This window comes from Equus caballus, chromosome 3 (genome assembly GCF_041296265.1).
Source record: "Equus caballus isolate H_3958 breed thoroughbred chromosome 3, TB-T2T, whole genome shotgun sequence".
NCBI lineage: Eukaryota > Metazoa > Chordata > Mammalia > Perissodactyla > Equidae > Equus > Equus caballus.
In genome coordinates, this window is record NC_091686.1 from 19,698,470 (window position 1) to 19,714,139 (window position 15,670).

Sequence of the window (15,670 nt, forward strand, 5' to 3'; positions counted from 1 at the left end):
GCCAGCCCCAGTGGCCTAGTGGTTAAGTTGAGTGAGCTCTACTTCTGCAGCCCGGGTTTGGTTCCCGGGCCCTGACCTACACCACTTGTCAGTGGCCATGCTGTGACAGTGGCTCACATACAAAAAGAGGAAGATTGAATCTTCGTCAGCAAAACAAAAACAAAAACAAAAAACAGCAAAAGTATCCCTTGTAACCATTACTTATGTTCAGATTTGAAATAGTGACTTTACTTCCTTACTGTTTTTTCCATTATTATTATAAACAAAAGGTTGACAAGATTAGAAATTGAATATTCAGAATTTACCTTTCTGTACTTTTTGAATTTGGAACCTTATGATTATATTACATATTCAAAAAAATTATTAAAGAAGAAAATTTTTTTAAGAAAGAAACTTCTTTGATTAAGAATATTGTACTATTGGTGCAGCCACTATGGAAAACAGTATGGAGATTCCTCAAAAAATTAAAAATAGAACTACCATAGGATCCAGCCATTCCACTAGTGGGTATCTATCCAAAGAGCTTGAAGTCAACAATTCCAAAAGTCCTATGCACCCCAATGTTCATTGCAGCATTGTTTACAATAGCCAAGACATGGAAGCAACCTAAGTGCCCAACAACAGATCAATGGATAAAGAAAATGTGGTACATGTATACAATGGAATACTACTCAGCTGCAAAACAGAACAAAATCATTCCATTTGCAATAACATGGATAGACCTTGAGGGAATTATGTTAAGTGAAATAAGCCAGCTAGAGAAGGATAATCTGTGTATGACGCCACTCATATGAGGAATTTTAAAATGTGGACTAAGAGAACAGATTAATGGATACCAGGGGAAAGGTGAGGTGGGGGTGGGCACAAAGGGTGAAGTGGTGAACCTATAACACGAATGACAAACATTAATGTACAACTGAAATTTCACAAGATTGTAACCTATCATTAACTCAATAAAAATAAATAAATAAAAAAGAATATTTTACTATTTATACAACAGAAAATATCAGTTAATGTATTTTTTCTGTGTTAGGGTGGACTGCGTAGGGATACTAAAATTGAGGAATGCTGATGTGGAAGCCAGAATAGGAATTGCTGGTTCCAAGAAAAAAAGCACTCGTGCCAGATTGGTTTTTCGAGTTAATATCACAAGGAAAGATGGCTCCACTTTGACACTGCAGACACCTTCTTCTCCAATTTTATGTAGTAAGTAAGAAAATGTAAAGATTTTAAATACATGGAGTTTTTTCATTTTCTATTAATCTTTCAGATATCTCTAAATTTCAGATGTTTCACATACTGCAGCTTATGATCATGCAAAATTTGAAACACTTTAAAAGCTGTAGTCAGATTTTCTAGACTAAACTAAAGGTGGGTAATTTCAAGTAAATATTAAAATAAATAAAGGTATGTAACATTTTGCAGTTTTCTATTCTCATCCTATACTGATTTAAAAAGTGATTTGGATAGTTACCAGAGGTAAATTGCAAAGCCAAAGAATTTTCCTGTCATCTTTATTGTGTGATAAATTGCTGTGATCCTAACTCTGTTTTGTGTTAGAACATAAACAGTAAAATAAGCAGAACTTTGTAAATACACAGCAGTTGGAGTTCTGATTACGAAGTATATTATTATAGTATAGTGTTGGGAAGTGGAAAATGAAATTTTTATCTTGCTAACCTTGACGTAGAAAGTAAATGATGTGCATGTGTTTAAATTCAATCAGGTTGTTATATGTGCTTCGCCATATATTCTGGTTTCCCTCTAATGAGTATTATTACAAGTAATAAATAGGAAAACATTTCCTTTATATATCGCTTAAGAAGATTTTCATTCAGCGTAATTTTCGTCGGCCTTGTTTCTTTGTAAATTATACTTGAATTCAAAAGAGCAGAAGAGACCCGTCCCCTTCAGTTGAATTTCCTGTTGAGTTGTTAAGGGTATCAGTACCTTGCTACCCCTACGACAGTTACAGAGCCTTTGTTATTTAGTTGTAGCTTAGTTTTGTCAAATTATTCATCTTTGGTAAATCTTATTTTTCCTTTTATTTCATCTCAGAAATGATTCTAGCTATACTTTAGCAAACACCTTAATTTTAAAAAGAAAGTATTAAACTTATCTTTCTGATCTCGAGAGAGCTCAATTCGATTTCTCATTAATTTGAGAAATTAATTTCTCATCAATTCTCGATTTTTCATTATTATGAAAAATTTGTTTTGATACTAGTATTTCCTTGGGTTAATTCTGGGTAGTGTTGAATTATAAATAGGCTGCTTTTAAAGATCTATCTATCATGTCCATTCTATCACATTCAGATCGGGACAGAATAAATAATCTGTAGATGGCTCATTGAGTTCTAAAGCTTTTCTAATTGAGGTATTCCAATGCTGAATTTACTATAACTCATGATATGTCCCAACCTGAATGTTATTAGAATGGAATTCCAATTTTAGTTGGACATGTGCAGTTCTTTTACATGATCTAATACTTTGAGTGTGATCATAGCCACTCTCTGAAGGCCAGAGCCAGGAGATGTTAGATAATTCAGATCATATTGCTTTAGCAGGGACTGGGAAATGGTTGCTAACTTTATTGTTCGCTCCTTTCATTAGTTTGTTCTTTCATTTTTTTGTTTCCTATCTCATTAAGATATTGCTAAAGTATAAGTATGTCCAGCTAATGATGGTAGAAAATACACAAAAAAATAGAAAACATGATTTTTCTGAAAATTTTCATCTATAATTATTATTATTGTTAATTATCACCATTAATGATAATATATGCCCACACTGCAAAAAAGTGTATCTCCCCGAGAGGCTGTGTCTGAGGTGGATATGATAGCCCTAAGAAGCAGCAGTATACAGTGATGGGCATATTTAGCTAATAATAAAAGTTACCATATTTTGAACTGTGACTATATGCTAGCGATTTTGTTAACCACTTTATAAGCATTATATCATTTAACTCTCACCATCAATTTATATGGATTCCCTTCTACAGTTGATGAAACTGAGACCTAGAGAGATCAAACTTCCTTGAGGTCACATACTAGTAAATAACAAGACCAGGATTCAGAGCCTCTGCTTTTAGCCACTATGCTATATTGCCACCACGGTCACTTAAATTGCAGTGCTGAAATAAAGTTTGAACAGTTTATTTCATCCTAGCCATAGCTTCTGGGTGGTTAGAACTATGGTTACAGTATGCAATTATGTTAGAGAACTGTTTCCTCTTCCTAGGAGGTTTGTGTTGTATAATTTAGACTTTCTATGAATTTAGAAAGTGGATCTCAATATATATTAGGGGATTTTACTTGAATACTTCTATTACCCCTTCCATTTCCTTTTGTAGATGTTGTTTACCAGGAGGTGTAGGATATATATTTTTATTCCTTTAGTTGACTATTTGGCATTTATCTTGCCGTCTGCCTACAGAAACTGTATTAGATAAACATGGGCAGTACTTTCTTTTAAAGAAAGGGGTACCTTTGCAGTAGTAGTCCCCATGCCTCTTTTGGAAAAGGAAGTGCTAGAATAATAATTAATTTGCAAATAAGTTAACGTAATAAAGAGTTTTCATATTTGTTTCTTAGTAATGTTACTATTTTCATAGAATTTTATACAAACTGATTTTTTTAAACATTGTGTAACTAGCTTAAAATATTTCTAATAGTAATTTCTGTGAATGTCAATTAGATCTAATCATTTAGGCAAGAGTCTAAGCCTCTTGATCTGCACACTCCTCCTAATGGGTTAATGATTTGGTTTTTAAAAAATCTATTGTTCTGTGTAATGAATGCCATCATTCTATGTTCAAAATGTAATTTTACTTTATATTGATGAGTTTTCATTAAATATACTACCCAGAGGGCTGTAGGTTGGTCAGACAATCTTGCTTTATTGTTTAACTGATAACAAAATGAAATATTTTAAAATTTTTTATTTTTAATTATTTTTGCTTAAATATTAGACTAGATGAACAGGAAGAGGTATTAACTTTAATATTACTTTTCATAGTAGTATGTTATCTCTATGTTGTACTGTATGGTTTATAAAGTTCTTTCTTGTATGTTTAGATCTTAGGAAGTTAATAAATAGATGTTCACTTTGTAGTAGGAGTTAGACACATAGGAGTTAGAGAAATCGAGATGAAAATACCAATTTTACTACTTATAAAAGTGTTAGAAAAAGGACTGGCTGCTTCAGTCCAGAGGAGGATATGTCTATCCACTCAGTCAAAGCAGCCCTCCACAATTGCAGGCCTCTCCCCATCTGGCAGTCAGCAGTCTAAAACGTATGCTTTGTGCAGGTACACAGATGCCGAAGAGGGAGGGAAGAAACTGGGCTAATCATGCCCAAGTGCTGCTTCCGGCTCCTCAGTAGTTAAGTCATTCTTCCTCTGTAGTGACTATTGCTCTAATGGAGTTTCCCACTAATCATTGTGCATTATCCCATTTGATCCTGACAACAACTCTGTGATGCTAATAGACTAGAAATGATTAGTTTCACTTTTTATATAACAGGAGAGGTAGGAAATCTTGTTTGTTCAAGGTAGGACATGGCGCATGAAAGAGATATCTGATTTTATTTGTCCATTGTTTTGAGCTGGTATGTACTGTAGAGTATAGGAAGGATTTTATTTTGTGTCTTTGTTTCAATTTGATCATCATTTTATTTCTGTTCCTCATTTTATTTGACCTATTTTAAAAAAGTGTGATATATACTACTAAAATTTTTCATGTTCGTGAGATTAGTCAGCAAATTTGGCAGGCAGTAATATTGTGCTTCTCAATCCTGGCTATCTGTTAGAGTCTCCTGTGGTGCGTTTCAAAAAAAAAAAGGGGAGGCTGGAGTCATGGCCAAGTAGTTAAGTTCGTGTGCTCCTCTTTGGTGGCCTGGGGTTCGCCGGTTTGGTTCCTAGGCATGGACCTACATACCACTTGTCAAGCTATGCTGTGGCGGCATCCCACATAAAAGAAGTAGAATGACCTGCAACTAGAATATACAACTATGTACTGGGGCTGTGGGGAGAAAAACTGAAAAAAAAGAGGAAGATTGGCAACAGATGTTGGCTCAGGGCCAATATTCCTCACCAAAAAGCATACTTTAAAAAAAAAAAAAAAAGATGTGCCACTTCATCAGTGGATCTTAAGAATGTTCTGGGAAAGCTTCATAGTTAATTTAATGGATAGTTACAATGTGCCCAACTCTGGAAACAAAGATATGATAGCTTAAGGAGTTTACAGTCTAGCAGACTAGAGGGGAAAACAGATAAGCAAACTTCCTATTATAGTATAAAATGATATAAAGGCTATAGTAGATGCATGAATAGGGTACAGTGGAAACAGAAAACAACGTCTCAACATCTAACCCAGACTACTTGGAGATGGTAAAACTTGTGCTATGTCTTGAAGGACAAATAGAAGTAAACCAGGCAGAACAGGGTTTAGATGAAGATCGTTCTGGGCAGAGGGAACAGTGTACAATATATTCCATGAAAGGGTGTGTTTCTTTTAGGAGAATTAAAAAAAGATTGATGTGTTTGGAACAGAAAGATACCTACAAAGAAGTGATAAGATTTGAGGCTAGTAGAGCTAGGCAAGATCTCTTTCATACAGAGAGCTGTGTGTTGAGCCAAAGAATTTAAATTTTATCCTGACCACTTTAGGGAGTCTGAGGGTTGAACTTAGGCTTTGGGGTACGGGGTATGAGGGGAAAGGAAAAGTAAACACATAAATAATACACAGTGGAACAAAGGACCCCAAAAATCTTTTTATTTAAAAAATTAAAAATAAGTGTGTTCCATTATTGGTTTCTGGTTTGTGTTTATTTCCATGAATATAACTTTTTGGCAGGTTTGAGCAGTTAGAGTAGCATGAAGAGTGAAAAGAAAGTAGGTTAGTAAGAAGGTTAGGATTGGAATGGGAGGTAGAAGGAAACAGGAAGATGAGAGGGAGGGAGGTAGGAAAGAAAGAGAGGCCAAAAGGTAATAGAGGTGGAAGGGAGGAGAGGAAACAAAAACTTGATCTTCCATCTGGAGACATTCAGTGGAAATAAGGCCCAATATCAGAATTTATGTTGTGCCTTGTGACCTTAAAAAAAATCCTGCTTCTACTTGTTGGTTTAACAATGGCCATTGGATCCATTGTCTATCTTTTTGTTTGTTTTTAAGGGGATGGAACAATCATCCTCTTTTACATTTTTGACATCTTTAGATTTCTCCAGACAATGCAGGTATATATAGTTTTTTGTTTTGGTATATTGTTTATATTATTTGGCTATACTATGTCAAATTAAGGATATCAGTTTTCATACTTTTTTAGTATTTACCTTCCTGTAGTAATTTTTTTAATATGGCAAAATTAATCATAGCTTTCTTCAATATAATGTGTATTAGATTTTATCTTATAATGCTTATTGTATTAAATCTGACTGAATTTAACAAGTTTCTACTTATCTTCTTCCTATCTATCCCACAACTTTAGGAAAAATATAATATCATTGAGTAAACTTTCCTTCTCTTCACAGACACTATTAAAAAGCCTTACTAATTCATTTGACAGGTTGAAATATTTGCTTTGTTAAGTATTCAGATATTCATTAATTTTTTTCAGCTTTATTTTTGAGACCACTATTTGAAAAGCATCTAAAAGCACATTGTTTTTATAATACCAGAAAGGTGGCCACTTTTTTTCGTTATACTTTTTTTAAGCAGTGTAATCACTTTCAAGAGTCAGCTTACTAATTACTTAAAGATTAAAAAAAAAAAACAGTTAATGCTTAATAATCCTAACTTTAGTTCTGTTTAGTATGGAGTCTGTCTTGTTAGGTAACCATTAATAGGAAAACCTTTTTAATAGGAAAACCTTTTAAGGTCAAAAGTTAAAAGTTAAATTATGTTGAATAGTAACAGACTAATTCTTTGTGTGATGTAAATACAAATATATAGAAGATAAATACACATTGTACCTTCAGAGAGGCCTCATTTGGCTATTTTATGCCTTTAATAAATACAAGGGAAAAGTGGAATAGGAAAAGAAAGTTTTGATAATCATTAGTGAAGTGGGATTTCCACATGGTATTTGAAAATGGGGGGAAAGATTATAGATTTTCCATTCATTTTGTTAATACAATGTATTCATATAATTTTGCACCTCTTTTTTTCTAATCAAAATAATATTTACCATGTTTTTCTTGAATGTCCATTAAAAACAAGTATCTAGTTACTCCAAAATGTTATAAATTAGTTCAGTTAATTTTTTATTTAAAAAAGCTTGTATAATTGCCAGTGTATGACCAACAACTGTTTCCATTCTGTTCATGCATTAACCCTGTGGGTTCTAGACAGTGTATATGTATATACATTTACAGTTTCTTTTAAACTCTCAGCCATTGCTGAAAAGATCATGTGCTATTTAAATGTTTAATGAGGATAGGATACTAACTTTTTTGTATCAATAAGTGAGGCTAAATGATGCTGCAGTAACAAAGAATCAAAAAAAAAAACTCAGTGGCTTACAACAGCTGTTTTACTTCTCTGCTTTTTTTTTCCTTGATGAGGAAAATTGGCCCTGAGCTAACATCTGTTGCCAATCTTCGTCTTTTTTTTTTCTCCTCAAAGCCCCAGTACATAGTTGTATATCCTAGTTGCAAGTCCTTCTAGTTTTTCTATGTGGGATGCTGCCACAGCATGGCTTGATGAGCGATGTGTAGGTCTGCGTACAGAATCCAAACCAGCAAACCCCGGGCCGCTGAAACAGAGCACACGAGCTTAACCACTATGCCACAGGGCTGGCCCTGTCCTTCACTTTATGATAGTATTGGCTGTGATTTGGAAGCAGGTTCATTCTCTTCACTCTGGGATCCAGGCTGAAGAAGCTGCCTGGGATATTTTATATGCAGTATTGCTATTTTTGTAGTGGAGGAAAAAGGAGATGGTGGAACTGTGTGAGGCTCTTAAAGCTTTTGTTTGAAACTGGCACATTACTTCAGCTTGCATTTCATTATCCAAACAAGTCACATGATCAGTTCTCACGTGAGTGGAGCGAGAATTACAGCCTTTCTACAAAGGAAGGGCCTAGGGAAAGAAGAGCCGTGAATATTTTGACAATAACAATTTCCCACACTACATTTTTGTAAAGATAAAATTAACTATTAAATATGTAAGTATCTAAGGGGAAACAACTTAAACTTTTCCTAAAGTTTAGTGGAATATCTCGTTACTTTCTAGTTGATGAGTTATATAAACCATATTTAAGTTTACTTTTGCAGTATGTATGTTGGAAGCGTTTACTAAAACAATAAATAGTGTCATCTATGACAAAGTGCTTAGCCTTAAGAGGAGCAGTTTTTTGATTACTTAAAAGTTGTTTATTCGCATACACCAGTATCCCAGAGAGTATGCTGGTAGAAACTAGTCCTTAGGTATCAGTAAGAAGAATGTTTCCGGAGTCACATATGTTGGGGAAACTGTATACTGTACCCACATCTTGGATATTTACAGTGTACATCAGAATATGAAATGCTTGGAGATATCCTTTTGTTCATTTAGCTTTACTTAACCTCACATGTCTCAGATTTACTTGCCTTTGGAACCTGTTTTGCTAAGCAATACCTGCTAAATTTTCTTAAAGAAATCCTGGCTTGAGGAAGTTGGTAGGCTAATTACAATTTATTCATTAGATCTGGCTTCTCAGTACTTCTCAACCTCTTTGTTAATTTTAGTAGTGGTCAGTTAATCTTTGTAATTGAAAAACAAGTGCATTCTGTTTTTTAACTTCAGGGTATCCCAGTTTAGGGAGATCTCCCTGGTAGAAAGAATTATTCTGAATGAGATTCAATCTGTTTTCAGGTGGTCTTTTGGTATGGGGCCTCTGATTCCTGGGTCTGGTTCCTTAAAGAAGCCGTCAGTACCACTCAGGCACTCATTGCCTCAGAAGTATTGTAATGGCATAGCATAGCTGAAATTTTTAAGGTCAGGATTGTGGGACAAGCTTGTTTTTAAATTGAATTTTAAAAAAAGATTATTAAGACAAAAACACAACTGAGTTCATATTTTAAAACTTTTTATTATTATTAATGTAATGAGAAGACAAAGATGACATAATAAATTAAAACCTTATCTTAGGGGGCTGGCCCCATGGCCAAGTGGTTAAGTTCACGTGCTCTGCTTCAGCGGCCCAGGGTTTCACTGGTTCAAATCCTGGGTGTGGACCTAGCACCACTCATCAGGCCGTGCTCAGGCAGAGTCCCACATACTACAACGAAGGACCCACACCTGAAATGTATACAACTATGTACTGGGGGAGAAGAAGGAAAAATAAAATCTTAAAAAAAAACCCAACCTTATCTTAGACATTACTACATCCCTATAAAATCTTACAATAGTTATTAAAAATTAAAATGGACTTTTCTGTTTTTTCTCTACTTTCTGTTAGGGTAAAAGTGAAGTTGCAGAATAGACGAAGTCAAATTCAAAACTTCAGGGGTAAACAAAGACAGCTTATAGAACTGGATAATAATTGAGACTTGATTTTAAATAAGAAATAAGTATTAGTGGTTCTTTTTATGTAATGCTTATGTATACCCACAGCTCAGCCAGCAGGAGTGCCAGAAATCTTAAAGAAAAGCTTGCATAGCTGTTCAGTGAAAGGAGAGGAAGAAGTATTTTTAATTGGCAAGAACTTTCTGAAAGGAACTAAAGTTATTTTCCAAGAAAATGTTTCTGGTAAGTAGGCATAATACTGGTATAGAGATTGTGGCATATTTCACTTTATTATAAAGATATAGTCATAGCTAAAAAGTAAAACTTTTTTCAGAATTTTAGTAAGCCACTGTTTTTATTTCAATCAGATGAAAACTCTTGGAAGTCAGAAGCTGAAATCGACATGGAATTATTTCATCAGGTATAATTTAAGCATTTTTATAGTTTGTTGTTTACTCTGAGAAATTGTTTTCTTCTGAAATTTTCCTGAATCAACAGATTAACTGTCTTCTTTATCTGGGATTGATGTAAGTCATTTTAAGTTTCTTTCTTGAGTTTCTTTAATTGAGATAGGATTATTCCACTGATGCTAGAAATGACAGTTCTCTATTTAAAAAGTTAAGAACATAGCAAATTACCATTGTTAATAAATGAACATTTCTTTCCTAATATTTATTTGCTCTGAGGATTTGGATTATTTTAGCCTACTGTTGAGTTAAACCAAAGGGAAACTTACTGTTTGAGTACCTGCTATGTGCCAGGTGTTTATGTTTGTTACCTTTTTGCATTCAGAAGCACTATTTGTTACACTTGTATTAAAGAATCTATTTGTAGGACCTCAACATGTATTGTTTTTCAAATAACAAGGAAAAAGAGCTTGAAAACAAGGGTAAAGAACTGGCTTAAGAATTAATGTGTGGAGCAGATAGGACCAAATTCATAGAAGTTGAGACCAGCAGAAGAAAATGACAGACTTATGAGCAAATCAGATAGAAGACATAGGCACAAGAGTTGTATGTGTAGAAGTAGATCAGAGAGACAGAAGAGAGAAACAGGAACAAACTAATGTGTAAAATACCCAAAGCCTAAAATTTAGCATAAAATGCTGATGGGAATAGAAAAGAGCACATGAAAGCAAGCAAAGAGATGGAAGAGGCAAAAATTAGAGAATCTATAACCAATTTATCAAAAGAGTTTGTAATTCCTTTGTGTTTTTTTGGTTAATTTTTTATTCCTTTGTGTTCTAAAAAAATCTAACAAGAATTTAAAACATTATATATCCAATATGTTATATCCAATGTATTGCCAAACTCGTAGCTAAGGGCACAGTGCTCCCTAAAATTGCCCTCACTTCAGACACTAGCTGCAAGTTCAGGGATCTCCTGGCCAGTCTCACTTTTGAACAGTTGACTTCAAATTCAAGGGTTCCCACTACCCCCTCAGATTTGCTAGAACAATTCACAAAACTCAGGAAAGCACTATACTTAACAATTTCAGTTTTGTTATAGCAAAAGAACACAAATCAGAACCAGCCAAAGGGAGAGATGCATAGAGCATAAGGTCCCGAAGGTGAAGCTTCTGTGGTCCTCAAAGATGCCTTACCCTCTAAGCACATCAGGATGTGACAATATGCAGAGTATTGCCAATCAGGAAGCTCACCCAAGCTGTTGGCGTCCAGAGTTTTTATTCAGGCTTGATTACATACTGCCCATGCAGCTAACCTTTAGTAGGCAGTTCCACTACAGGTCAAAACTGATAAAACATGTTCCAAAGGCCCTTTTATAAATCACATAGTTAGACTGTCCAGTGGCCAAAGCCTCCAAACAAAGATACTACTATCAAACAGGACATTTTAGGGGCCTAGAGATCACCTCCTAGTAGCTAAGGGCAAAGACTAGATCTCACTTTGGGTAAAGTTAATTCTTTACTACATAGTATCCTGTGAAGTGGAGCTTCCTATATACTTAGACAAATGCTATGTAGAAAGTTTTCCTCTAGCCTTATGCTACTACATGCTGTCAAAAAGAGAATGGGACTCAACAGTCATTTCTTTGTCATATATACCATTGGGCAATCTCTGCTAGACTAGTCTTAACTGAAGTTCTAGTACCTGCTTTGTCACTAACAATCTGTGTTACCTAAGTAAGACAAGTTACTTTTGTGCCCCAGTTTTCTAATATATAAAATAAGCTCTTTTACTGGATTATTTGAGGCTCCTTCTAACTTTGACATTTTACGATTTCTTATATAACTTGTTGATCAGACCATTCCCACTTTGCATGAACCAACAGTGGCTTCTTCTGTGGGACTTCTAGAGGTTAGAGGCAATATATTATGACTCCTCTGTGTTCCTCATAATATTAAGCACTTAATAGATACTCATGAAAAACTTGTTAGTTCATTTTATTCACTTTGAAGACAAAGAGGACTCTGGGGTCTGCGGTCCCTTGTTCTTTCTGAGGGCACATCAAGCCCTGAACTCAACCAGCTTCTTATATGCCTATAGTTTTCGTCCTAACTGAAGCTTAATTTATCCGTGCAATACTTTTTTGTACCATGAACGTATTTTGGTTTTTGGTGAGTTGATTAGATTGATATAAACTCCTTTGCTGGTAGAACTCTACTTGAATTGTTATTCCTTACCTTATGATGTAGTTTTATAGAAACCTTGTGATGCAGTTTTATAGATAATAAAACTAGTTCTGGAGACTGAGAGACTTGCCTTATAAATTATACAAAATATTAATAAAATAGCCCCAACAAATTATAATCTTAACTTGATGTTTCTTATAGAACTTAATATCAAGAAATCTTTGTCTCCTTGTCCTTACTCCTCTTCTCTCTCTCCCTCTTCCTCTCTCTTTTCTTCTTTACCTTTGAAGCATGGGGTAGTTATATTTTTAAGACATGTTTTTTCAGAGCCGTTATGCCAGCTACAGTAGATTAAAGAAGAATAATCATAAAAATAAGACATGTAGTGGAATGGAAAGGAATTATGTCCTTATTTGGTGGCTATAACTAGAGGTCCTGGGGTTTTTGCAAGCAAGTATGTAAAAAGCTAAGTCATAATATGATCTTTCATTGATTCTGTGGCTCTGCTGTTCATTTTAAAATTTTTATCTTTTACAGAGAGAGCTTTTGTCTTTTTTTTTTTCCCTAAGGGGCTTTCTGGGAATTATTTTAGAGTGGAATCAGAGTTGAAATATAGAGTTGATCCTAGAGATTATATTAAAGAAAAGAACACAAAAATGAAACATTTACAGGGAAGAGTGATTAGAAAATATATTAAAAGAAACTTTGGGTGTGGTCAGTAAAGAAATATCCAGCCTATACAAAAAGTTGAAAGGGGCTCTACAATATTAAAAAATGCCCAGAAGATGATAGAGTAAAGACCATGTAAAGATAACTTTGCAAATTGCAGTTATGAATAATTGTGATAGCTATTCATTTACAACCCCAAAATCGACTCATCAGGTATTAAACTTTTCCTATTATATAAAAATTCAGATTAACAAAGTCTGGGAAAACAATTCTTTGTTTAAATTTGGCTCTTCTAGTCAAGGCTATAATATGTCTCATGCTCATATATACCAAATGTGATAGGCACATGGTCATTATATCTACTCCTGTTTTAACGACTTTAGATGAGTTCTATAAGACCTTAATTGCCTATTAAATATATATAAAATATATCTTAAAGATCAAACTCCCCCCCCTTTAAGATAAGTTAATTTTTAAAGAAAGCAAGAGAGTTTAGCAGTGTGGTGGTGATTTAAAAAGGGAACTAGGAGCTAACAACAGGTATGTTAGAAACTAGGAAGAGGTATACAGTTTGATTTAAGAATTAGTTGTTTTACAAAACATGGTACAGGCATTAGTGTATTAAAAATGGAAAATTGTATAGATTCTCATTTCTCAAACTTCAGTCTTCTGGATTCTTTCTGTTGCATTTTTTAGTGTTAAGAATAAAAAAATTAGAAGTTGGAGCTTTGGAGAAGATGGAATTTTCAGTATAAATATGGAAAGAAAGTTCTTGAAAGAAATGCCAAAAAAGATCCTCAGAATTTGTGGGAACCACTAGACTAAACAAAGGCTTGAGAGTTTAGAAATTATTCAGATTGGGTATATTAGGAATTTTGTTATGTGTCTTCAATTATATATATTCAAAAATATATATTATATATATATAATATATATAAATCCCCAATTGCAAAATGAATATGGCAATGATAAATTATTTCTTAGGAGAGTGAAAAATCTCTAGCACCGTTGCTTGTAAGCTCTGAAAAAGCTTATCTGATTATCTGCTGGGAAAAAGAAATCGTTATTTTGAATCCCCACAGACTTTTCGAAGACGTTAAAATTCAAATATTCTTCTCTTTTTACCCAAGAGAACATTGTACCTGCTCTAAAGGCCTCCCAGCCCTTTGTATGTTTTGTCTGTATTGTACTCCTAGCTCAGTAGTAGTTAATGGCTCTTAATTTGTAAGAATAGTATTTAAAAACAACTTTCTATCACTATTCACTATTTACTTAGTTTTTAATTCAAATCACTTTTAGAATTTCTAGATTCAGATTGAGGAAGTATGAAGAATTAGTATCAAAATAGGTTCATTTGGTTTTTAAAAGGTTTCAAATTAGGTTTGCTTGAATATGCTCTCCAAAGCAAGTGGGATAAAAGTTTTTTGATAAAGTGTGCATCTGACTTTTAGATATTAATTCAGTTACTAATTACCAAAAAACAAGTTTTCGTTCAGAACAACAATTTCAATTATAGAGTTTGTCAACTAATTTTAAGACTGGAAGGATACTTCACAAGTCCATATATTCAACCATTTCCTTAACTATTTGTGACATAGTTGCATTGTTTAAACAAAAGAGTAAAAATGAGGGTAGATAAGATATAACAACTATTTCTTAGAAGTTAGACCAGTGCAGGTACATTTTTGGATGACCTCATGTGCAATTGAGTGTGCGCTTTCAGATATTTGCACCCCCAATACCTGTGAATGTACACAAAGTTATACGTGTTTTTCTACCTGGCATTATTTTTTTTGAGATGACTAACTGGGCTTAGGAGGCATTCTGTTAATGCCATAAGTCAGAAGCTATTTCTTTATTTATAATATGAATATTTCAGAGAGTGTTTTAAGATGGCTTAGAAACAAATTAAGTGCTCAGAAATTGAAACCTTGACCTTGGCCTCATTTGTCACATATTCTATTCAAGTGAGTCAACCAACTGTAGGCTAACTAAATAAAAAATATCATCAAACTGACTTCACCCTCAGCTGTCAGCATTGGCCTTTTGCATATCACATCCTTAGTACAAAAACAGAATCACTGCCCCCTTGATGTTCCTTCCTGTTACTATAATGTACTAGGGAAGAAGAAAGTAAGTCAAATGTGGTTCACAGGATCTTCCAAGAAGATGTAGTCCTGGTGAGTAAGTGCTAGTGAAGCATTTATGAACTCTTCCCTTTTCTTATAAGGATGCTTCTACTGCTATTCTGACAAAAAATAACTTTGATTTACTGGGGTTTGGGTAAAATGAACCCTATTTGACTTTAAAGGAGAATTAAAATCGTTAGGAAGCAGTGGCCTACATTGTGAAATGCATCTCACAATGTACAGAGCATATGGTAACTGACATTGTGCTTGGAGGGCATATTTTTTTCCTCAAAATTTATTCATTCTTTTATTCAACAATATATTTGAATGTATTTTGTGTAAGTTGCTTAACCGTGGAGATAAAGAACAGAACATCCTGGGTGCTCACAGAGGTTACATTCTTGTGGTTGGAGAGACAAAAAACAAGCAGATAATCACAGTAATTTCAGGTGGTGATAAATGCTATTTTAGAAATAAATGAGATTATGTGATTAGGTCGGGGAGGGGTGCTACTTAAAATAGGATGGTCAAAGAAGGCTTCTCTGAGGAGGTAATATTTGAATAAGACCTGAAAATGGGTAAGGAACTAGCCATTTGAAGAGTGAAGGAAGAATATCCCAGTGGGAGAGAACAGCCAGTTGTAAAGGCTCTGAGGTAAAAATGAAGTTAGTATGTTAAAAGAATGGACTGAGAAGGTCAGCGTGGCTGGAGTGTAACAAGGTGGGAGAGAAGGGAATGAGATAAAATTGACAAGACAGGGACCATGTAGGCCATTGTAAAACATTTGGATTATACCT

The 15,670-nt window shown here is 34.2% G+C and overlaps 1 protein-coding gene across 15 annotated transcripts in view; it reads left to right on the forward strand.

Moving 5' to 3' along the window:
* Window positions 1–15,670, forward strand: part of NFAT5 (nuclear factor of activated T cells 5) — a 123,282-nt gene that overhangs the window by 83,536 nt on the left and 24,076 nt on the right. For all 15 annotated transcript variants that reach the window (XM_023637220.2, XM_070263068.1, XM_070263077.1 and 12 more), the window contains 3 exons: window positions 1,034–1,206; window positions 9,592–9,726; window positions 9,852–9,904. In XM_023637220.2, coding sequence (XP_023492988.1) covers window positions 1,034–1,206; window positions 9,592–9,726; window positions 9,852–9,904 — 361 coding nt within the window. The remainder of the gene's footprint in view (window positions 1–1,033; window positions 1,207–9,591; window positions 9,727–9,851; window positions 9,905–15,670) is intronic.